Here is a 23,119-nt window from a genome sequence, read left to right on the forward strand (position 1 = left end):
CTCATAGAGGTGCAGAATCCAGCAGGAACATGTTGGGTGGTTGGTAGATTCTATCATGAGTGAGACACTGCTCAGTAGAACAAACTCATTGACTGGTCAGTGTCTCTATTTACCACTTTCTGGCTACAGGAAGCACACGTACCAAAAGAGGAAACTTTTCAGTGTACCCATACTTGGACCACTCAACTTTATACTATAACAGTTTTGTAAGATTGATGTACTAATAAGGAAACAAATCTTCCCTGCTACTGAAATCACAATAGAATCTATTTCTAGCCAGTTGTGATGGCTCACCCCTGTTGACTCATGCATCCTCAGGTATTTGTGGATTATGCAGAGGTGTTTTATTTCACAGTCTATGTGCCAGACTGTCCTGATTTACTGTGTTTCACAAAGGAGTGTGAACATTTAGATCACTTGGTTTAAAGGCTTTTAGACTTGCAAGATTTCCCCCCAGTTAGCCTTTTTCTTTCCCTGGTGACATGCTCTTATAGCTGATGTTGTTGCATTGTGGTGAAGTTAGGCAAACCCTGCAGCAAATGTCATGTGGCCGGAGTAATATAGGTAATATAATGATTTTCATAAAAATACGTTGGTTTATGTAAGAACAAATAAGTCTTGGCTCAGCCGAGGGCAGCAAAGTCGTGGTTCTCTGAACCTATGTATGAACACAGGGCCAGCACCAAGCACCTCACTGAAATGTGCTATTGAAACTTTTAAATAGATTGTTTGGGTTTTTTTTCCAGAGAAATCAAGACTGGTGAGACTCTTGTTGGGAGTGTGTTTATTCAGAGGGCTCTCCTTCCTCCTGGTGTGGTGAGGAAAAACAAATAGTGGAGAATTTTTTGCTTTAATGGAGTTCACAATCTCACTTTGTAATAAGTTTCTTGCAGCTTCTGTGGAATCAGGATTTACATTATCTGATTGTGTAGATAATGACAAGTAGGATATAGCATTCGTAATATTTAAAATTCCTCCTGCTCACTTAACTATAAAGTAGGGAATTTTAATTAAGCAGTTTATTTTAGTAAGCTTGTTCTCTCAAAACAGATGTGCTTTCTACTCTTGAGCACTTCTTATCTTCTGGATAATCAAGGTTTCCTGTAAATGGTGGCTGTTCCTTCCAAGGTTTCAGAGTCCCTCTGATCACTTCAGGGGGCAGCTATTTATCCTAGTTGCTTAAGTGAGTTCCTAACTACCTCTTCCAAGAACTAGAATCCCTTGAATTTATCCATCCATGGGACTCAAATTGACACCAGATTTGCTCCTCAGATTTCTTTATTCAGGACAGATGGTAGGTAGCAAGCAGTTAATTGTATATCTGTAAACAGTACTGACCTGAGCAGCATTCAGTGGGATCCTGTACTGCAGCAGCAATGCAAAGAGTACAAGTGCCAGCTCTCCTGTATATATATTCAGTCAGTTCCATGTAGTATATGTATTTCTTAATGGTTATCTCCTCTCATATGCTTTCTCATACTCGGTCCTTAGAGTAAGCTTGCCCACAAGTACTAATGGTTAGTTAATCATAAATCTAATTAATTTTCTATATCTGTCTGTCTATCTTTGGACATTCCCATTCTGCAGATTGTCCTTCCACAATTATACAGGTGTCTTATGGAGCCTTTTACCTTGTTTTCTGAAATGCAGAAACCAATTGGTAACCTCTGAAGTACTGTCTCCCTCATCTCTGGTTTGGTCACACAACTGCTATAATTGGGCTTTATATTTTTCATGTTTCTGCAGTGTCCCTTTGTCCTAGAGGGTATTCTTTACATAGCACCTTGCCATAACTTTGGATAATTGTTTTCTGATTCACTTTATTTTCTGTTCATCAGTGGTAAAATATCACAAGGAAATTGGTGAGGTATCAACCCAGGAAGGGAGCACCTCTTTTCTTGTGGAGCAAATTTTGGTTCCAAATGGTTCAATGATACATGCTGATAGCTGCATCCTACTTGCTAATTTTATTCATTGCAGGATTCAGATGCACAATTACTGTAGTATGTGTGGCAAGTCCATCATAAACTTTTATGTGTGGTTTGCTTTTAAAAATCATAGAATCATAGAATGGCCTGGATTGGAAGGGATTTTAAAGATCATCTACTTCCACACCCCTTGCCATAGGCAGGGACACCTTTCCCTATACCAGTTTGGTCAGAGAGCCATTCAGCCTGCCCTTGAACACTTCCAGGGATGGGGCATCCAGAACTTCCCTGTACAACGTGTCCCAGTGCCATACCACCCTCACAGTAAAAGAATTTCTTTCTAATATCCAGTCTAAACTTACTCTCTCTCAGTTTGAAGCCACTACGTGGCTGTCACTACGTGCTCTTGTAAATAGTCTCTCTCCATCTTTTTTGTAGACTTCCTTCAGGTGCTGGAAGGCTGCAATTAGGTCACCCCAAAGCCACCTCTTTTTCAGGTTGAACAATCCCAATTATCTCAGCCTTCCCTTGCAGAAAAGGTGCTCCATTCCTCTGATCAACTTGGTGGTTCTTCTCTGGACTTGATCCAACAGATCAGTGTCCTTCCTGTGCTGGGGACCCCAGAGGTGGGTGCAGTGCTCCAGGGGGGGTCTCACTAGGGCAGAGGAGAGGGGCAGAATCAACTTCCCTTGACTGTCTGCCCATGCTGCTTTTGATGCAGAATCTGATTATGTCTGTGCAATCCAAGAGATGATTCAGCTTTCATTCCAGCTAGACCATGCACTTGACAGCTTTTGTAGTCTTGTTTGTTTCTGCTAGAGGCTGCACATTCTTCAAACTCTGCTTTGTCACTGAGGACTTCATATGATGGATGGATGGATGCATGGACAGATGGATGGATGGATGGGATAGACTGGGGGAGAATGTGGGTGAAAGAGGATTGTTAATAGCGTAAGAGCAGTCTATTTCAACCCTGAATTTATCAAAGTCTGTCTAGGTTTTTCAGGTATTAATTTATATCTTTCAGAGTGAAAGCATGTCCTTCAAGAGCATAAGTCATTTCTGCAACTTCCTGAAAAGAAACTTTCTAAATCTGTGACAAATAGGGATGTACTTCCAGAACACCATAGACTGCTTTGAAAACAGTGTTTTCTTTATTCCACAGTAAATTACTGTGAGCACCCAAATTCCAAGTACTTAGAAATGATAACTTTTTAAGCATTACTGAAGGTCTACAATTTTTACAACACAGATAAATGAAGACTCTAAGGTCTTCCAACAATAAGTCAGTCAGTCATAGCTGCCAGGACTGTTCTCATCTTTGAAAATAAACTGCTGGAAAAAATATTCAGTTATGGAACTGATCTAGAGATTAACAACTAAAATCTCATAATCAGTTTTTTACTTCTTTCTCATACTTTACTGAGGAGGAGGCTATTCTAATTACTGTAATTGCACCATTTAAGTAGAGCAAATAGAATAGATTTAAGTGTTTAAAAGTAAATGCTTTCCTTTGGAAGTTGTCCTTTTAAAGTATTGTACTGTGTTGAACACAATATTCTGACGGAAATGTCTGTCTGCCTGATTAGCTGACCCTATTAAGAAGTGGAATTGGCAATAGACCTTGTAAGAGTTTCCACTTATGAAAAATCCAATGCTTCTCTGTTTTTATCATGGCATTTGTGTTATTAATCTGTTCCCTCCTCATAGTAATAGAAAAATATTTTGCATAATTGTAATGATAATTCTTTTTAATAGAGTTTATATTAGGGCAACTCCCAGCTAAAAGAGAATCACATTCATAAAATATGGAGTCAGCAATGGGTACAAGTGGAGCACATTTGTAATCATGTTGGGAGTGCCCATCCTGGTCTTCAAAATACACTATTTAACAAGCCTCTTGCACCATCCTATATTTTTTCTTTAGTACTGGGTGGGAAAAGTGAGTGTTTCCCCTCTCCCATATTTATTGTCTCTTTTTCAAATAAATCAATAACTATTGCACACAAAAGCACGGTGATCTTGGTGTTTTTCTTCTATTTTTCTGTCTTCCTACCTCCTAATCTTTCCTGTGGTTGCCTAAGAGGACTATCAAAACAGACATTTTCTAACCGTGCTTCAAGTGAATAAGAAGGAGTGAGATGTGAGGGAACACGATTCAGGATAGAACAGTTCCGGGCGTGGAGAGAAGCGTGCAGCGATTGGCAGGACTTTGTCGTGTGGACTTTGCTGTTATTATGTGGTTTCATTGTATTCACACTGCACAGTGCACAGCCTGGACAAGCCCAGGCTTGCCATGAGTTTGCCCCCACTCCTCCCCCTTTTGCCGGTGTCCCTGTGCTGGTTTGTCCCTCTGCTTGTTGGTCTCATGCTCCGCCCTATGTTCTGGCCCGTTCCGCTCCCGAGCGGATAAAAAGAGAGGGGGCACGCCTGAATAAGGAACTCTGCTTGCATCCTTCCTCGTGTCCCGTCCCCTCTTCGAACCGAGACAGTTGCCTTTTCCTTTTATTTCTATCCAGATAAACCTCAATTGACTGGTCTCAATTCCCAGCAAGTCTTTCAAGCTGCAGTCAGTTTTTGGAAACAATGGTTCTCTCAGTACTGGTTCTCAGTATTTGGAAATAACAGTTCATTATTAGAGGTTTGCTGAAAAATCCCCCTGTGATCTGTTAGGAGTCTTCTTGCTTTCATTGCATTTATGGTCACTTAATTTGTTTCTGGCTGGTTTTTTTACTGGGTTTAGTTTTTAAAATGCTTCAGAACTCTTATGGGTATTTTGCAGTTTCCCCTCCTCCAAGTTCCAAGTCTTGCTGAAACAGTGTGAGCATATGTGGAATCCGTGTGTTGTGACAGTGATAATGTCCCTGTTATATATTGAAATTTTGCATAATAATGTCAGTTGAACACCTTATACTCTTTTGTCTTGCCTATGTTATGGCAGTGCTGACTATATTAAGTTTATAATCTCCTTTTTTTCTGGAAGACACTTGAGTCAGAGTTTTAACCAAATAAGTAGCATCTCTGATCAAAACTATTTTCAGTTAATGTTTTTGTTTTTGGGGTTTTGTTTGTTTGTTTGTTTTTATGAAAAGCAGAATAAATGCCACGCATTCCCTAGATGTGTTCCAACAAATCCAAATACCTGTGTTCACAGGGTCATCCATATACTGGGCTACTGGTATGTGAAGGGATGACACCAGAGTGCTCTGGACTGAATGAAGCACTGCACACTTGCTCATCCTATTTGAGGGACTGGAAGGTCTTAGGTGCTGGCTAGTGAGTGCCTGCAGAGTTACTTTTCTGTGTCCTTACTCATAGCAGAACTGTTGTTATTAAGAACTATTGCTATTACAGTTGCATATGTAGTTTCAAATATAGGTAGCTGTCACATAAAAACAGTGTTGACCTCCTATATATGCAATTTTATTTTTTTTAATGTTCTACTCATATATTAAGGAATATGAGCTTCTGGTTCATTATTGCCAGACTGGTTTTTATCAGCAGCCCTACTGCATGTTCTAGAACAGTAAATCCAGTGGGCTTAAGAATCTTTCTTATCAACAAAGTCAGCAAAAACTCCCTTTCATGTTTCCCTCTTAAGCTCTGGAATCCTACACGACAGCTGTAGCATTGTCTACATATTCGTGGAGTATTTCAGCCTGCCTTGTGCACTGAGTTTACTGGAATATAAGGATTGTCTGGTTTTTTTCTATTTCCATTGGGGGCACACAGTTTTAGATTATCGCTTGGAAAACAAAGGACTTGATCCTTGAGGTACAATAGTCTTACATTAATTTCTATTAAGAATAAGTTCTGCATAAGATCAGTAACAGCAGTGCAAGCCTAAAGAGTTTGTGTTTCATTTGAGAAGGTTGGTAAGGAAGGATCTTTACCTTCTTTGATAGGAGGATGCTGTGTTCAGGCATTGATACAGATGTCATTTCTGGCATATACTTTGCACGAATAGTAATCTTTCCTTTTTTGATTCTTTGATCTTTCATTGACTGTGACTTCCAATGCAAAACTGTAAGGGATGTTGTGCCTTTAAATGGATCTTGTCTGCAGATCCAATCTGTCATAACTACTCAGAAATACTTTGTCTGAATTCCTCAGCTAGACCAGAGTTGTTATCTGTAGCTCACTACAGGTATTTGGCCTTTTTTATTTGTAATACCTATTTGTCTTGCAGAACTGAACAGAAGGGGCAGCTGTTGAAGGTATCTGTGGCAAAACATAGAATATAGTAGTCAATATTTCTGGGTAATGTTTTACTTTAGAATAGCAATGGCAAGCAAGAGACCATCATGAAATGTATTTAATCCCTTTTCTTAGTGCTTCACTGCCAAATATGTCAAATATGGCTCCACTCTGTTTGGGTATGCCATGTGGGGCAGAGTCTCAAGGAATTGAAAGTGAGATTGAAAGAAAAAAGCAAATGAGATCTTGAGGTCAGTGATGCAATTAGAAAAGACAAAGAAGGAAGAAGACTTTGTGCAAAAAAATGACTCTTTAATAATAAAGCTTCATTTCTGGAAGGACGCACATGCTTTTTGTAGAGAGGACTGAACCATAGAAACCTTCAGTGGTCCGTAAAACCAAGCAGTATTTTAAGTGTTAAAAGTAACCTCTTCATGTTATAAAAAATGTGAAATAAACCAGGGCTCTGAGTGAAATCAGAGTTATGGCATCTTCTGTAACTACAAGAGATTTACAGAAGTTTTCTGCTTTGGGTGCAGTAGTTAAATACCTCCCTCAGGAGAATTATTAAAACAGAAAAAAAATTAAGGATATATATAGGCAAGCCTTTTTGGGCAGTGTTGTGACTCCTATGGCACGCGATATCCTGAGCACTTTAATGTTGATTTTCAGTTGCTTACATTTGGACTGACCAGTTTGTAGGGAAAATCAGGTTTTAAGATTTATGAAGCACTTCAGCTTTCTTTACCCTCTATACCTACATTTGCTGCTTGCCACTTGGGTCTCAGCTTTAAGAGTGTAAAGGAAGCATGGGATGTATATATGGAGCATGGTTTGCTATATCCTGCTTCGCTGCCTGTGTGACATTTGCTGATTTGGTTTCCTGTGAAAACTGATAGATCAGCTCACTTCTGGTCATAGATAACAGGCAGGAAAAGCTACCAGGACTCCTAAGAAGAATAGACCATTAAAATCTTCCATGCAGCACGGAGCTGAAGTGAGTGTTTTTATTTTAGGAAGAAAAAGCAAATGTCATGTTTTGATACTGCAGAAGGAAGCTGTTCTCAGAAAATACAGATATTCCGAGTTGTTCATGGTTTCAAACCCATTACTCTACAGAAAACTTAGATAAGATGACAATGTCAGTATGAAATAAGGAGAGACAAAGTTGTCGTCTTGTTGCTGTCTGGACTGCTTGGCAGGCTGCCATAATGGGGCTGCCTGAGCAGCACACACTGCACTGGTGGGAATAGCAAATGGCACAGTTGCCGCTGTACCTTCTGAAACAGACCATGAGGATCTCTTGTACTGAATGCTGCAGACATCTAATTTCTGGGATTGCTTGTGGAGGTAACCTGATTTGGGTTTAAATGCAGATAACACTGCCAGATACTAGTAAATGAAAAATCAGTTAGTTTTATCTAAGGACTCTCATACTACTTGAAATGACAGAAGCGCTTTGAAATATTTAGAAGTTTCTTCTGTGAAACAGTGGAGATTGCAAATTGTAAAAAAGATATTGGTCTTGACAAAAAGAGTCTCAAAAAAAGGCAAAAACCTACCCTGTCACAAAACTATTTTTAACCTATCTGAGTAATTATTTCCATTCAATTCTTTTTTCCTGATTTAACTGCTGTTTAATCAGCTTTGAGACTTCACATTTAGGATTAAAAGAATGGCTAGGTTCTTACATCCTGCAAAATAGTCCTGTACCTCATCCCTGGTCAGGAGAGAAGGGGAGAGTTCTATGAGGCTACTCAGCCTTACAGTGCTGCCAATATCCACATGTGAGGACTGATACCTCACATGTTTTACTGTTGCAAAAAAGGATATAAGAATAACACAGAAAATAGTGCTGTACCCTGAATGGTTTTGCAGGACAGGACATTTTCAGCTAGGACCCTGGTGCTGCTGCTACCATTTGGGTCTTTTGCATGGTTTTCAAAAAGTTGTTGGCATGTGGGTCCCTACTGTTCTGAGGAAAGCTTTTGTGATTGTTCTTTATCCCTTGGTCTGCAAACAAGTTCTACCATGAGTAACATTACTATTTCGCTTATGAGTGGTCATCATCTTGCAAGTATGGATTGCAAGATGCAATCCATATATATAATATGCAAGTATTACTCAGTACTCTGTGTCAACATGCCTTACACTGGAGAAATGAGGCTCGTGGTGACTGTGCCACATACCACCAACACACTGAAAAACAGCATCTGAGTCCCTTACCTGAGATTGCTTCTGGCCTGACCCATTTCGCTACTGTTTCACCAAGCAGGTTTTCAGGTGGCAGGTTCTTTGGGGTGGTGTAGTGCTTTTCATGTATTTAACATGTTGCTACATTTGTAATTACCTTTGGACCTCTTGCCAAACTTCCTAACATTCAAGGCAAGGCTGTTGAATTTCCCAGAAATTATGATCTACAGGCTCAGACTCACTCCTTCTAAGCTATCAAAACTTCAGAAAAGGAAGAGAGTAATTTAAATTTCTCTTTATCTTTCTCCCACTAAGACCTTGTGCAGGAGACACTGCATTGAGAGCTGGTGGTGAGCTGTTTATCTCTTGGAGCTGCACTGACCTGAAGTTCAGCTACAGATGAGCAGATGAAGGAAAAAATGAAAAGGTTCATTACTGCAACTCCAGCAGGCTCCTGGGATCCAGGGAAGGATTAAGCCCCAAGGTATCCTTACACCAGTCCCAAATTCGTGTTTCAGCACATGCCTTCCCACAGCAGTACTCACAAACATCCCAGCCCCTCCTCACCTCCTAGCAGGTCTGCTCCCTCCCACACACCAGGCAGTACCAGCTTCCCTCCCTCTGTTCCTATCTCACAGGTCATCCTCCTTCACCTATACCTCTTCAGGCTACAACATATAAAATTGTTACATGGTTTTAATTTCACTGGAAATAGGCTGGAGGGTAGAATAGTTTTGAGACACTCTTAGCTACTTTTTGACTCACAAATTTCACTATATTCAATACTCAATATGCATATCATTCCATTTGCTCCTCTAGTAAGTTGAGGGAGGTAGCAATTATGTTATTTTAAGGGTAAGTGAAACATGGGATCAGCTACCTAGGTTAGCTACCTAGGCCTGGCTTTATGGACAACTGCGGGTGTTCATCAGGACTGGCGATATTCCTGGATGACAGAACACGTGCTGCAGATCCAAAATCCACTGTGGGAGGCATCTGTCACTGTACCTGTGCCCAGATCTGATGCAGCCTGCTGTGATCTAATGAGTCACCCCATCTTGTGAATCCAGCATGGCACACACTTTCTAAACAAATTTGGTGAACCACATCAGAATACACAAACAGTTTTGGACTAAACAAAATGACATTATTTGTTGACTAAACAATGTCAAATAAAAACATCATTGTCAGTCTTGGTCATTCTCAGGAGAGATAAACCCAACACATCTATGAGCAAAATGGAGGGTGAGCTGTAGTGGACAGGGGGCCATCCTGTGGTGCTGGTGCTGACCTAAGGGGAAGTCACTGAGAGGGATGCTCAGAACTGAGGTGCGGAAATTTTGTTCTGTTCTGAAGGAAATATTAGAATGAAATGTAAACATTTTCTGTGAAAAAAAATTCAATTTCCCCCTTCTATATTGAAACTGTAATAATATGTACTCAGTGACTGTTTAGTTTACATAATACTTCATAATATTTCAGTTTTACTGAGGCTTCTGAAGAAAAAGATTTTGTAATATTTTTTAAAAAATTTTTATATTCTGCAAAAATGATGGGAAAAAATGCAGACAGCACAGGCTTAAGGAATTTTTGAATAAGACAGAAGTTTTGAACATTAAATCATATACTGCAATTCTCAGTGCCTTTAGTGAAATCAGGTATAATTCCATTCAAAAATCTAATATTCTGCTGATGGATAAACCCTATACTATGGGTAACGCTTCATAAAATTGAGGCTAGGAGTAATCTGTAACAGTAATCTGACTGACATTAGGGATAGTATAATTTGTTTTAAAAATACGTGCTTCTTAAACTCCTATTATTGTTTAATTTCATAGTTCTTTGGAAGATTGCACTGAGATCTGTTTCTTTTCTTTAAATAAAATTTGTATGCCACATATATGTGGTATTTTGCTACTGTAGCCATCATGAATGAATAGTCATGACTTAGTGGCATACTGATCATTGATGCAGACTTATAATAAAGAGTATTGCAATGTTTCTCAACTACTGCTCAACAGAATAGTTGCCAAAAGAATGATTTAAAGATTTCCCAGATATCCTTTTAATACTTATAGAAGTGCCATAGTATTTCAATTCTAGTGAGACAGGATCAAATCTGTGATTAAGGAGTGTGGCCTATGATTTCATCCAAAATTTCATTATTTGAAGTAAATTTGAAACAAACTGGCAAGCAAACTCTTAAATAACCCTTTTCTCTCCAAACTCTGTACCTGATCAAACCCCTAACCTCCTCCTTGAAAGTTTCTTCTTAAGTGCTTTCTTCTACTGCATTATTTTTTTCATAAAGGATGATAGTTCTTGAAGGACCTCTGTGCTTATGTCATTGCTATATTTTGAGTTGATAAAGACAATGGATATGAAGACAGTTGTTTTTGAATTAAACTGATTTTTTTTGTGCTTGCATTGTGATATGCCAAATAGAAAATACAAACCAGTTCTGTATCATTTATACTTTTTCCTGTCATGTATCCACTTTTGCCTTTCATTTCTAAAAATAACTATTTCCTTGTAAGAAAATCTCTTTATCCTTCATTAAACAGTTTAATCTGTGAACTTCCATATTTCTCCTGCATCTCTTTTTAACCATGATAAATAACTGGGGATGATTGTACAGCTCAAATGTAGTAACTGTTATAAGTACGTCATGGCATTACATTAATTTCAAGTGTGCTCTGCTTGACTCCCACTGAGTTCCAAATTTTGCTGACCTTTGACTCTACAATAATATCCACACAGTTAATTGATTGTCCTGCTGTACTTGGCACTAGTGAGGCCTCACCTCAAATCCTGTGTCCGGTTCTGGGCCACTTGCTTCAGGAAAGGCATTGAGGTACTGGAGCGTGTCCAGAGAAAGGCAGTGAAACTGGTGAAGGTCTACAAAACACATCCTATGAGGAGAGGCTGAGGGAGATGGGGTGGTTTAGTCTGGAGAAGAGGAGGCTCAAGGAGGACCTCACTGTTCTTTACAACTACCTGAAAGGAAGTTGTAGCAAGGTGGGAGTTGGTCTCTTCTGCCTTGTCTCAAGTGAAAGAGCAAGAGGAAATGGCCTTAATTTTTTTTTTCCTGAAACAAGTTAGGCATTGGAATAAATTGGCCAAGAGGTGATCAAGTCACCATCTCTGGAAGTGCTCAAGAAACATCTGGATGTGGCACTTGGGGATATGATTTAGGGGTCATTATGCTGGTGCCAGGTTGATGGTTGGACTCAATGATCTTGAAGGTCTCTTCCAATCTTGATGATTCTGTGGGATTCTGTAGGATTATTATGCACGGAGAAGCTTAGAGATCATTGGTGTACTCGCAAAGTTATGAGGGGGATTAAAGGTGTGTATTCATTTTGTTAGTAGAGAAGTAGGCTTATCAAAAGACTTATGGCACCTAGATGAATGGGAAATGGTAGTCCAGAGCTGTGTAATTGTCTCTTGTGCAGATAACAGAGCTGTGGGTTCCACTGCTCTGGTTGTGTACAGCGCTTTGGCATGTAGAACACTGTAATTAAAGCAAAACTCCCACAGCTATTACTTAAGAGTGATTTATTCTTACAGAATGAGAGAGAAAATGGAATGGACTGTCAAGATCATCCAACGCTTCTAACGGTGACTTCCCCTTCCTACCTCCTGGCTGTAGGGCATTTGTAGCATGGATTTCATGTAATTAAAAGAGGGTTTTTTTAAAAAAGAAAAGAGGCATGTAGGGATTCACAATAAAGGCTTGGGATGCTGCCTTGAGGAAAAAAAAGTTATTTTGATTTAATATTTGTCCTATTGCTCTACTTAGCACAATGATATATATATCCTCTTCAGGAATGCAGGCCCAGGCACAAGTTAGGTAAGATCAAACATCTGAGCTGTTCCTGGAAGGGTATGAGATCCAGGGTCTAACTTAAGTCAGCTCTTTACAGTAATACAATCTTCTAGGAAGCTATGTCTCCGAAATCATGAAATAGTGTGAGAATGTTATTTAAATACTTTAGGATGACTAATGAAATGCTGTAATGTTCAAAGGCTTCCATTGCAGGTAATCCACTACAGCACCCATGCAAACATTAGAAATGTAGGGAAAACTAATGAAGAGAGAGACTACCTGAGAGATACAGGTTCCCAAATGAAACACCAAAAAAAACCATCTTGGGTGCAAATGTGAAAGTATGGATAATAATCCAGTTGTTTTTCTTCAACATAAACAAAATAGACATTCAGTTCTGAATATGACTTCATTTAGACTGAACTTTCCATCTTCCTGTTGACTATCAAATTCAAGGGCTACTGTGGCTTCAGGATTTCAAGGTATTTTGCGAGGAAGAGTCACCAGTTGCAAGTATTGGATGTGCCAGAAGAAGAGAGAGTCTGACCTGTCTCAGAGGAATTTAGGCCTTCCTGTTCCAAGCATAAATGGCAGCTGGCTTCCTACCCACGGGGAGAGATGAAAACATATGTCTATCTAGGACATGTACCCTGTCATTAGTTGTTTAGCAGATTGGGCTTCCGGTAACTATTTTCCTACAAATCACTATTGCCTGAGACTTTGCTGAATGCTTTTGTCTCAAAGGAGAGAAAATCTTTCCCTTTGACTATATCAGATCAGAATATATGATTCATGTATTTGCACGATGATTCCCAAAGAGGAAGCCAGATCCAGACATAATTATTGAGGAGTATGCTCCAGATGAGACACAGAACCTATGTGAATAAGCTCATCAAGACCAGTGCTGCTCTAGACAAAGGGCATGTGTATATGTATATTCACATACAGACACACATATATGTATCACATGTCTGTGTCAGAATGTCTTTGAACTGGCAGTGTTGCCAGCATTGCCAGTGAGAGCAGGGGACAATGAGAGAAAAGGCAGTTTTCAGATCATGAAGGGAGTCTGAAATATTTCGCTTGGAAGTTACTCTCCTGAAGTCTCATTTTGGTTGGAAGGGACCTTAGGAATTCATCTAGCATGACCTCCTCTCCAAAGCAGAGCTAACTTGATATTTAGGTCAGGTTGCTCAGGTCCTTGTCCGGTTCGGTTTTGAGAATCTCTGAGAATGGCCTAATACAGTTCCTTCAGTCACTTCAGAGTATCACTCATTCCAAGTACAGCCACTGATAACCTGATAGATATAACTATACATATATTTAATTCCATTTTTCTGCCTATTTGTGTGATACAAGTATGCGCTTCAGTTACGTGCAGCCCCCTTTGCTGCACATAGCCATAGGGCTTTAATGCAGAGATTTTTGTGGCAGTTTTACTTTCTGACTGAACTTCTCACAGCGTCTCAGAGATTAGGTTTCCCAGATGATTATTCATCAGCATAACAATACAGAACATTGCTGATTATGGCTGAAATGCTTCCCACCCCCTGTCCTCGGGCCAGGCTGTTCCTGACCTTTGCAGGGGTCTACAGCTGTCCAGAAAAATTATCAACCATGTCCTCTTCCCTCCCTTCATGTAGTTCAGTAGGGCCTAACATAGCTGAAGTGCCTGGCTGGAATCCTTTCCAATGCTTACAGGAGTTTCATTGACTTTAATGAGTTCAGTCTTCATCTCTGTTGTGTCTTCTTCTCTTATAATAGTGTCAAAGCACCTTTTCACTCTGCCCTACCTCTTTCCATACTAATCTCATATTGGTGTTTCCCTGGGTGTGCTGTACTTTACCACCCAGAACTTCCATCAGGGAGGCTTTTGTAGATTTTAAATACTTACCAGAGATTCCTGAGTGCACGACAGTACAGGGAGAGCCATTTCACAATATGCTTCATACACATGGTAGTTTGATGCTTTGCAAATTCAGAGAAACTTTAAGGTTGGAAAAAAACCTCTAAGATCATTGAGTCCAACCACTAACCTAGCACTGCCAAGCCCACCACTAAACCACATAAATACCATACCTACACATTTTTAAACACTTCCAGGGATGGTAATTTCACCACTTCACTGGGCAGTCTGTTACAGTGCTTGACTACCTTTCAGTGAAGACATTTTCTCCAATATCCAATCTAAACCTTCCCTAGTGTAGCTTAAAGCCATTTCCTCTTGTCCTGTGACTTGTTACCTAGGAGAAGAGACCAGCCTCCACCTCACTACAACCTCCTTTCAGGTAGTTTTAGAGAGCAATAAGGTGCCCCCTGAGCTTCATGTATGCCCTATCACAATACTCAGTAAGTCTCATATGTTACAAAAGCCTCTCTGTGTAAAACAACAGCAAGACTGATGTTTTCAATCCACTTGGGACCCTTCACACCATATATTGATAATGACCTCTAATGAATAACATGGTGCTCTCCACAAAAATGCACACAGGGAAGGTCTCCTACCCAGCACAGCAAGAAGCCATAAAAACCTCAAGGAAGATTGTGCTCTAAAGGAACCTTTTTGGAGAGATCATTTAATTCCATGCAGGTGCTTTAGCTTCTGAAAACCCAGCTAGCAGGCAAGGTTCTGTTTTTCTCACACTGATTCAGAAGCAAGATTTAAGTCCTGTTAACAGCAGATAGAGGCAGTAGAATAAATAAATAAACAAACAATCAAATTGGTTGAAGTTCATTTATTGGAGCTCAGAGAATGCCTCTTAGGGATTTTAAGCCCACGTGTCCCCCCCTGCTCCTCCTTGGCAGCCCAGACCCGGCTGTGCCCCGGCCGCCACCCGCTCTCTATTCCCATCGGAGCGACCTGCTCGCGCCTGGAGGAGGAGTGATGGGGACGGGGGTGCGGCCCAGATCTCGGGCTCCCAAAAGTAGGTCTCTGCTACTTCTGCAGTCCTCGCTCCCAGGAGCATACCCGGTCGTTCGAGCGGGGATTTTCTTTGAGATTTGGGTTCACCTCAGGAAGAAAGGGGAGAGATGTCCTCTTCCCTCGGCGCGGGATTGGCTCATTTTCTTGGGAAACAAACCATTGACCCGCGTTCAACGCTGACAGGGTCGCAAAGAGGATAAAAGAAAAAAAAAACCAACTCCAAACACAACGACAACAACAAAAAAAGCAGCCCTCCTTCTCAGCTATCACCGCTTTATCACCTGCATGTGCCTGGAAGGAGGCTCTTCCCTCCGCTAAGAGAAAAAAAAATCAGCTTAGGAAAGCAAAGTTTGAACAGCGAATTCCTGTTATTTCAGAACGCCCCATGTGACAGGATATTTCCTTATCATTTGGAGCCCAGAGCTTTCCCCGATCCACCATCCCTTCACAAGTGCGGCGGACCTGCCCGGCGGGAAGCCCTCCCGTCCCAGCTCGTCCCAGCGCCGCGGAGCCGCCGCGATGGCTCCCTCTCTGCTCCTGCTTCTCCTCGGACTTCTCCCCCGGGTTTTTCCGCTACTGGGTAAGTGCCCGCAGGGGCTATACGGGATGAGATGAGCCGAAAAACGAGGAGTCACTGCGGACACAAAGCCCAACTTGACCTGGACTGGTGGGGGGTTTAAAGGAGGGAGTATCCGCGCAGGTGAAGCCCATGACCATTTTAACCCCCTCGGTACTGCGGGCGATCGGTTGATGGAGGTGGTTGTCTCCCCTTGGGACCTTCCCCTCCTCCCTCGCATCCCGAGGAATCCGGTGGGCGAAACTGCCCTGTAGGGAGAACTTTTGGATGCCCATGACATTGTGGGTGTTGAACAGGGCTGTCACCGGCGGTGCCTCAGTTTCCCCCACCACTCTGATCAGTCCCTGGTTGAATTAATAACATCACCCAGCTTTCCCTCAGAGACCCCCTCACCGCCAAGGTCTGCAGAAGTGCCTGGTGGTGGGGCTTGGCTTGTCCTCCAGTCCTTTGTTCTTCAATGGACCCAGGGACGTGCTTTTGGTAGATGGATTTCGTGGAGGGGTGTTAAGGTAGCTGAGTTGCTGGTATGGATAGAGGTGTGAAAAGAGGGGAAAGCTGTGTTGCTTGGTGACACCTGAAATTTGCATCCACTTGATCTGAGATTTATTGCTGTTTCCAGTGCACAGTTATTTTTCAGTGAAATTTTTTCATCTGTCCTTCATGAAAACCTCTCAGCATTCTCTGCTCTCCAGATTGAGATCTGCTGAAGAAAAACTTTATTACACTGCCTTGTAACCTTTCTTGCCTTGTGTAATTAGCAGCAATCATTGTAGGCCATCTGGTAAGCAGGAGTCTTTGTAGAGAAGAGAGTTATCCAATCTACTCGCTGTCTCCTTGCTCCCCTCTCTCTTGCTTCTAGTATTTGGTGTGCTCTTCTGGTGCTCTCCACTAGTGTTTAGCACTGGTAGCACTTCAGTGGCTTCACAAGTTACTTCTTGATTTACATCTGCATAATCTGTGATATTTTGCAAATGCTGCAGTGTGTGAAACTAGTTTGGAAATTTCTGCTGTGGAAACGATACTGGCCTGTAGGATTTTACTGTACTCGGCACAATTCTTAAGATATGAAATGGGCCCAGAGACAGGCAAATAGTCACAGTGATCTGGGTGAAGAAAAAAATCAAAGCCTTCGAGAAAAACTCTATTAGGATCTACTCCAGAGATTTGAGGAAAAAGATGCTAGATCTCCCTGAATGACTTATAATGGTGAAGTAAATTGTCTCCTGTGCCTGGCATGTTCTTAAGCATTTTAAAGAACTTCCTTCTAGGAGTAATTTTCAACATATCAATTACCGTTAGAAATGGGTATAATCAGTTCAAAGTACCAATAGTTTGGTATTTGTGGTGCACCATGTGGTGTGCCAGCTACAGCTCATTTATAGTGAAGAATGGTACCTGTTATGGAGCTCTGTAATAAATGCTGCTACAGAACACTGAAACACAGCTAATGGTTATTATATGTGTAATTCTGCTCAGCCTATTTTACAGATACAATTCATCATGTTGACAGGAATGGAATCAAGTGTTTACAGAGAGGAGTTGGTAGGGCATAGAAAGTGCTGCACAAATACCTGTCCTGTTTCTTCTATACTATCTAATACTTGCATGGAAACTGTTGTATGGGAATCCCCTTTGGTGACCAAGCAGGCAGAACAGATACAGAAATAAAGCTGTAAACTAGAGCAATACAGGGCCATGTCAGAAATCTACTGCATGGTCATGGATGAGACAAGAATAACACGAAGGGAAAAGAAATCTTGCAGCTACAGCCTTAGCCATGGTTGCTCCTGTATCCTGCTATCTCGTTCTGTTCTCTTGTTTTGGTGTCAACTTATTTTCAATGCCTGTGTTGGTCTTTTAGCTGCTTACATATGTACTATTCCCTGCACTGGGAATGTGCACTGGTGCCCTTGTATAAGCAGATGTGTAACATTTACACACTGCTAATGCTTTGTAAAGATGCAGCCAGAACAGCCAAAATTTTGTCCCCCTCTCTGCCCCCACTGGTCAGACCTCTTTGTTTAGCTTTCTAACCTTGTTTCTGAAGTCAAAACTCTGTACCCTTTCATGCTTGTGTACAGCAATACAGACTTTTGATTTTGGAGTAACTTTTTTGTGTATGTAGCATTCTCTCTTCAACACCATAAGTAGCATAAAGTAAGGAATGCTATTATAGGCCAGAAATAAAATTTTAGCAGTTTGAAAAATCAGGCAGTGTTTTCCACACCTGAAAAGTGTCTGATATCTCTGTTATCCAGAAACTTTAAATATGATGTCAGGAAAAGGAGAGTTGCAAGCATTGCATATATCAGTTTACAATAACATTGTACCAAATGCTAGTAGAAAAGCTGAATAAAAAAAAAGTTGTCACCAGAAGTGATAATTGTACATTTCCTTGTATTGTCTGTGAGTAAAACAGATTGGCAAAAGACAACAACTTTTGTCTCCAGTACTCATCAGTTTTACATTACTTCCCAATGAGTTGGAAGCCAAAGGACAGGAGAAGGAAGCTGAACTATGGATGAGATAACTCTAGGTCAGCTCTTTCTCTGAAAGAGAGATTATTTGTTCCCGGGTTGTTCTTCTGCAGAAAAGTTTGATCATTTCCACACTGGAGCCTCAGCAAAGAGATAGGAAAATTTTTGGTGGTTAACCTCTTTTCCCCTTAAATATTTCTTCATTATAGAATTTGTTTAATTTGGTAATCATACAATAAAGAAATAATGTTTTAATTAGTTTCAGTCTTCAGAGTCACACAAATTAAAATTTCTCTTTCCTAGCTCATATCCCAGTTAAAATATAGCTTTAAGACCTTGTGCATCCTGTTACTCTATGAGTTCTAGAATCAGATCCTAGGGGGATCAGAGAGGCGAAATTCTCAGTCTTTGGGCAAGAACAGCTCAGAAATGTTACACTCCATAGCACACCCAAGTGTAACACATGAGAAGAACTTTTCAAGTGGCTACAATTTTGAAATAAACTTTGAATACATGATAATGCATGCTGTGAAGCACTATTTATGAAGAGGGGAAAATAACCTGGGCACCTACGAAGAGCTTTGTATATTTTCATAAATCATGAAGAGATGATGCCAAATCCCACTGTTGTTGGTATATCATTCATAATGGAGAGATGTAAGAAAGAAGTCATTGATGGCTGAAGTGGAGTGAAAAATAAATATGCTCTACAAGCAACTTTTATATAAAGCTTAAAAACACATCCTTCCCTTCAGTTAATACTTTAAGGATTTTAGCAGGGCTTTTGAGAACAGAGCTCCCCACCGTGAGGAAATGGAGCCTGAAGAACTTAGTGACTGTTGTCATCTCCTCATGCCTCGGAACCAGGATCAGGGAGGCAGTGCTGCTGAAGTGTTTAGAGTCAGGATCTGCAGTCTACAGTGTGTGTACTCTCTTGTTTCAGTAACTCCCGTGGGTGCAGCTTGGACTAATAATAGAGTGTGTTTTCTATCTTCAGTTTAATCCATGCTTTAAACCTACAGGAGACACTAGATCTTGCACCTCTGCTGCCTTGCGCTTTTGTATGTAAATGCTTTGACACAAAATGGTTGGAATGTCCTCACATCTGAACTAGTTGCATTGTACTGTCACTTTAACAGGTGTAGGACACAGGAATGCTGCATCTTCTTTTGCTGAACAGGTGATGAGATTTTAACACCAAGAGCAGTGTCCAGATTTGTATTCTGCTTAGGTAGTAGGTTAGATTACTTCAACCCAGATGATTCCACTGTTATTTGCCTTACAGATACCAGCATCTTCTTAATATATAATGAAGAACACAAGCGCTGTGTACTGGCTCAAAGTTCTAATTCAGTGACTGTTGCTCCTTGTGTTCAAGAAAATGAGTCGCAAAAATTCAGGTGGGTCTCAGATCACCAGCTTATGAGCATAGCATTCAAATTGTGCTTGGGAGTGCCTTCGAAGAAAGACTGGGTTCCGATCACTCTGTATCCTTGTGACAAGGCTAGTGAACTTCAGCGATGGGAATGCAGAAATGAGACTCTCTTTGCAATCCAAGGGGAAGATTTGTTTTTCAACTATGGAAACAGACAGGAAAGGAATATTATGCTGTACAAGGGATCTGGTTTATGGAGTAGGTGGAAAGTCTACGGAACCACAGATGATCTGTGTTCTCGAGGCTATGAAGGTAAAGTTCTGTAAATTAATTTCTGTATCTCAAACTTATTTTTATGTGTAGCTAATTAAAATATTTATAAGTATATGAGAATTTCCTTCCTCTCATTAATGATCAGTGAGTGTGACTTCTGGTGAAATCAGCAATACTTGAGTGTGTGGTTTTTGAGGAGTTCATTTTGCTTCTTTGTCAAACTTGTCAAAGTTCTGATAGATGATTAACCTTGCATGGTAGGGATTCATTTGGAGAGGAGAAAAAATTCTATGGTTGTTCAAAAAGTGTATATCTATTACACAACAGTTGATGATGGCTTTTACTATTTGCACATGCACAAAAAGGTGTAGTGTAAGTGTATAGTCTGCTGGTTATATTTTTTTTCTTTGGGAAGCAAATATTAAGTATGCTGTGAGGAATTATTTAACTCTTTAGCTCCAATATATTGAAGATGTCTTCCTAGTCTTTGAAGGGAGTCTCAAAGTTGGTGCTGAAATGTTAGACAAAGAAATAAGATATTTTATATAAATTTGGAAAAGTTATGTATAATGCACATATGCATATATTCATGATAAGTATCTGGGAACATGTTTAACTTCCCATTTAGTATTCTTTGATAAACAGAAATGGTCAAAAAGGGAGATATGGATGCAGTTTCTGTGGCTTACACCATGACTGGTTACAGTACTAGTCCCTGGCCTAAAGCCAGAATAGAAGAACACTAGCAAAGCAAATTATGTGAAAGGAGTCGGGAGGAGACAGAATGATGTCCTACTATTCCTTCCTCCTTTGTTTTCTAGCAGCTCTGGGAGGCAGTGACCTTGGTATGTCACCTCTCTAGCAGTCCCTTCAAGTACTATTCCTCTGTACGTCCTCCCATCAGTGTGTGTATATTATACGTGCACACACAGAAGGCTGCTTTAGTTACTTTGATAAGTTTCATTGAGTCAGATTTCTGATGAAATAAAAATTATCTTTAGATGCAAATGGAAATCTCATTTGGACACACTATAGTGGAGTCACTCCATAGCATGTATCCTTCAAGTTTATATGTACTTATCTCTATCTAAAATGATTGGCAATTGAGTGGGTTATTGACAAAAGAGTCTAAAGTTTGCATTTAAAAAGAAAATTGCCTAACTGTGTGGATTTTATACTTTTGATTGTTATGCATGTAAACTTTAGCATGTCTTGACTCAGTCAGTTGTGGTCTCCTTAAGCAACAAAAATTTGTCTCATTTCTAGTATAGTTTGTATACTAAGCTATCAAGCTATCCTTGCTATAATATTCTATAATAGGATCATAAAGATAAATTTATATATATCCCACGCTTATTAATGTTTATACATTTTTAAATTGTTGTGTCTCCTTAGATACCTACACAGTGAAAGGAAATGACAATGGAGCACCTTGTGTATTCCCTTTTAAGTATGGTGGTAAATGGTATGCTGACTGCACAGATGCTGGCAGATCAGATGGCTGGTTCTGGTGTGGAACCACTTCAGACTATGATGTCGACAAGAAGTATGGATTTTGCCCAATGAAATGTAAGCTTTTATGCTATCCTTTTAGGAACTACTTAAATATGCAAATATAGGGCCCAGAATAAAAAACATTGACCAATTACATCCAGGTGGAAGTGTCTTAATCATATGCTGGAATTCGTACATACATAATTTACTTCAACAGAAAGTTATTTAGATATAAAGATGTTACATTAGCATGTATAGTATATGCCAATGGCCATGTAGAAATTTGTGCAGTGGAATTGGAAGATAGAATACAGCATAATTGAAAATGAAAATTACTTTGTATGATGAGTTGTCTTTTAGATATGAAGGAGCTTACATGAACTTTTTACTACATCACAGTGTTTCCCAAAACTATTTGCTATGTTGTAGTTCTCTGTTTTAACTCAATTAGAAGTATTTATTAATCTAAATTCTCTGGTTTGAGTATATTTAGAGTTTAAAATGCAGTATTATGAATATACAGAACTTAGAAATGTTGATTATACTTTCAGTAAATTGGAGTAATTTATGCCTGCATCTATTTGAATCCTTTTAAATTTAAATGAAGTTTCTCTGAACTTCTGTAAAATACGTAATACGCATTTTACCTGCAAGCTACTTCTTCTGTCATGCTGAGAAGGGCAGTACTTCTCCCTTCCTTCTTCTTTATTATTGTGTTTTGCTGTAAAGCTCCAGCTACCTGAGTCGGAGCTAAAGAGAAAAATGTGCCTTTCCTTTCATGCGAAGAAGACAGTTTGGGTTGATCTTAAGTGGTTTGATGGTGAAGTATTAGTGTGCTTGCCTGATTTCCATGAATGTTGCAGTCAGTAACTCAGATAAATAAAGATTACACCTTTTTTCCTATGCCAGTATTATTTTCAAGATAATAAAAATACGTTGGGAATATCAATCCCATTAATAAAGCAAGATTGACTTAAGAATGCTACCTGTCTAGCATTATTTGAGTACAGCAAATAGGAGGCATCATTAAACTTTTGTTTAATTCTTTGACATAATTCAAGGAAATCCATTCTGAAGGCTGCGATTGTTTTTGGAAAAAGCTGCTTTATGCTGATTGCTTGCATGTTTCCTTCCTGATTCCTCAGTACTGACTATAAAATATTCAGGTTTGAGTCATATATTTTAATGAGAGACAGGCCATGGTAACAGAAGTTTGAGTTATCCCTATGAAAGAGGCATGAGTGAGATATGAGTAATAAGTTAATAACCTTCAACAATGTCTTTAGAAGTAGAATGCTTAACTCTGTGTATGTTAAATTTTATTTAATAAGACTAAATTGTTTGTTGTTTGGTAAACTGTCCAGGGGAGCAAAGGGGCCAATATGAAAACGTGATGCAAACCATTACAGCTGTTCATATTAGGGTCTGGACTTACAGAGATATTAGTGTGACTGAACAAGTCACTTTTCACTGTGAGCTAAACCAACTAAAGTGTTCTCCAAAATGAAGAGGGCATAAGACCATAGTTATAACATTATACTCAATAGAGGTGTAGAAATTTGATTGGTGGAAGTGACATAATAGTAAGTATGACCCACTATTTGAGGATTTAGATAAAGATGCTGATACAGTGGCAGTAGAAACTTAAATCCCAGAGAAAGGAACTGAGAAATGTTGTCACAGCAAACAATTTTTAGTACCCTAGGAAATGCCGCTTCTTTATAGGTTACACTATGTTTTTTTTGAGCTGTATGTTGCACTACAAAGTAGGTGTTGGGGAAGAAAACAGGTTGCACAGTGTAAGATCATCAGGAGCGTGAGTCAATGTGTGCCTATAGCTGTATTCCAGTGGA

General features: G+C 39.9%; 1 protein-coding gene across 2 annotated transcripts in view; it reads left to right on the plus strand.

Moving 5' to 3' along the window:
* Positions 1 to 15,033: 15,033 nt before the first annotated feature.
* The window catches only part of LOC127477660 (macrophage mannose receptor 1-like), a 57,391-nt gene continuing 49,305 nt past the window's right edge, over positions 15,034 to 23,119 (plus strand). Inside the window, exons 1-3 of one of the 2 annotated variants that reach the window (XM_051802305.1) lie at positions 15,034 to 15,650; positions 19,410 to 19,524; positions 21,168 to 21,341. In XM_051802305.1, the coding sequence (XP_051658265.1) occupies positions 19,506 to 19,524; positions 21,168 to 21,341 (193 nt within the window). In that variant the 5' untranslated portion in view covers positions 15,034 to 15,650; positions 19,410 to 19,505. Of the gene's footprint in view, positions 15,651 to 19,409; positions 19,812 to 21,167; positions 21,342 to 23,119 lie in introns of both variants that reach the window. The other variant, XM_051802306.1, reaches the window with a different exon arrangement.

Source organism: Manacus candei, unplaced genomic scaffold (assembly GCF_025592945.1).
Source record: "Manacus candei isolate 608988 ecotype Guabito, Panama unplaced genomic scaffold, ASM2559294v1 h1tg000056l, whole genome shotgun sequence".
NCBI lineage: Eukaryota > Metazoa > Chordata > Aves > Passeriformes > Pipridae > Manacus > Manacus candei.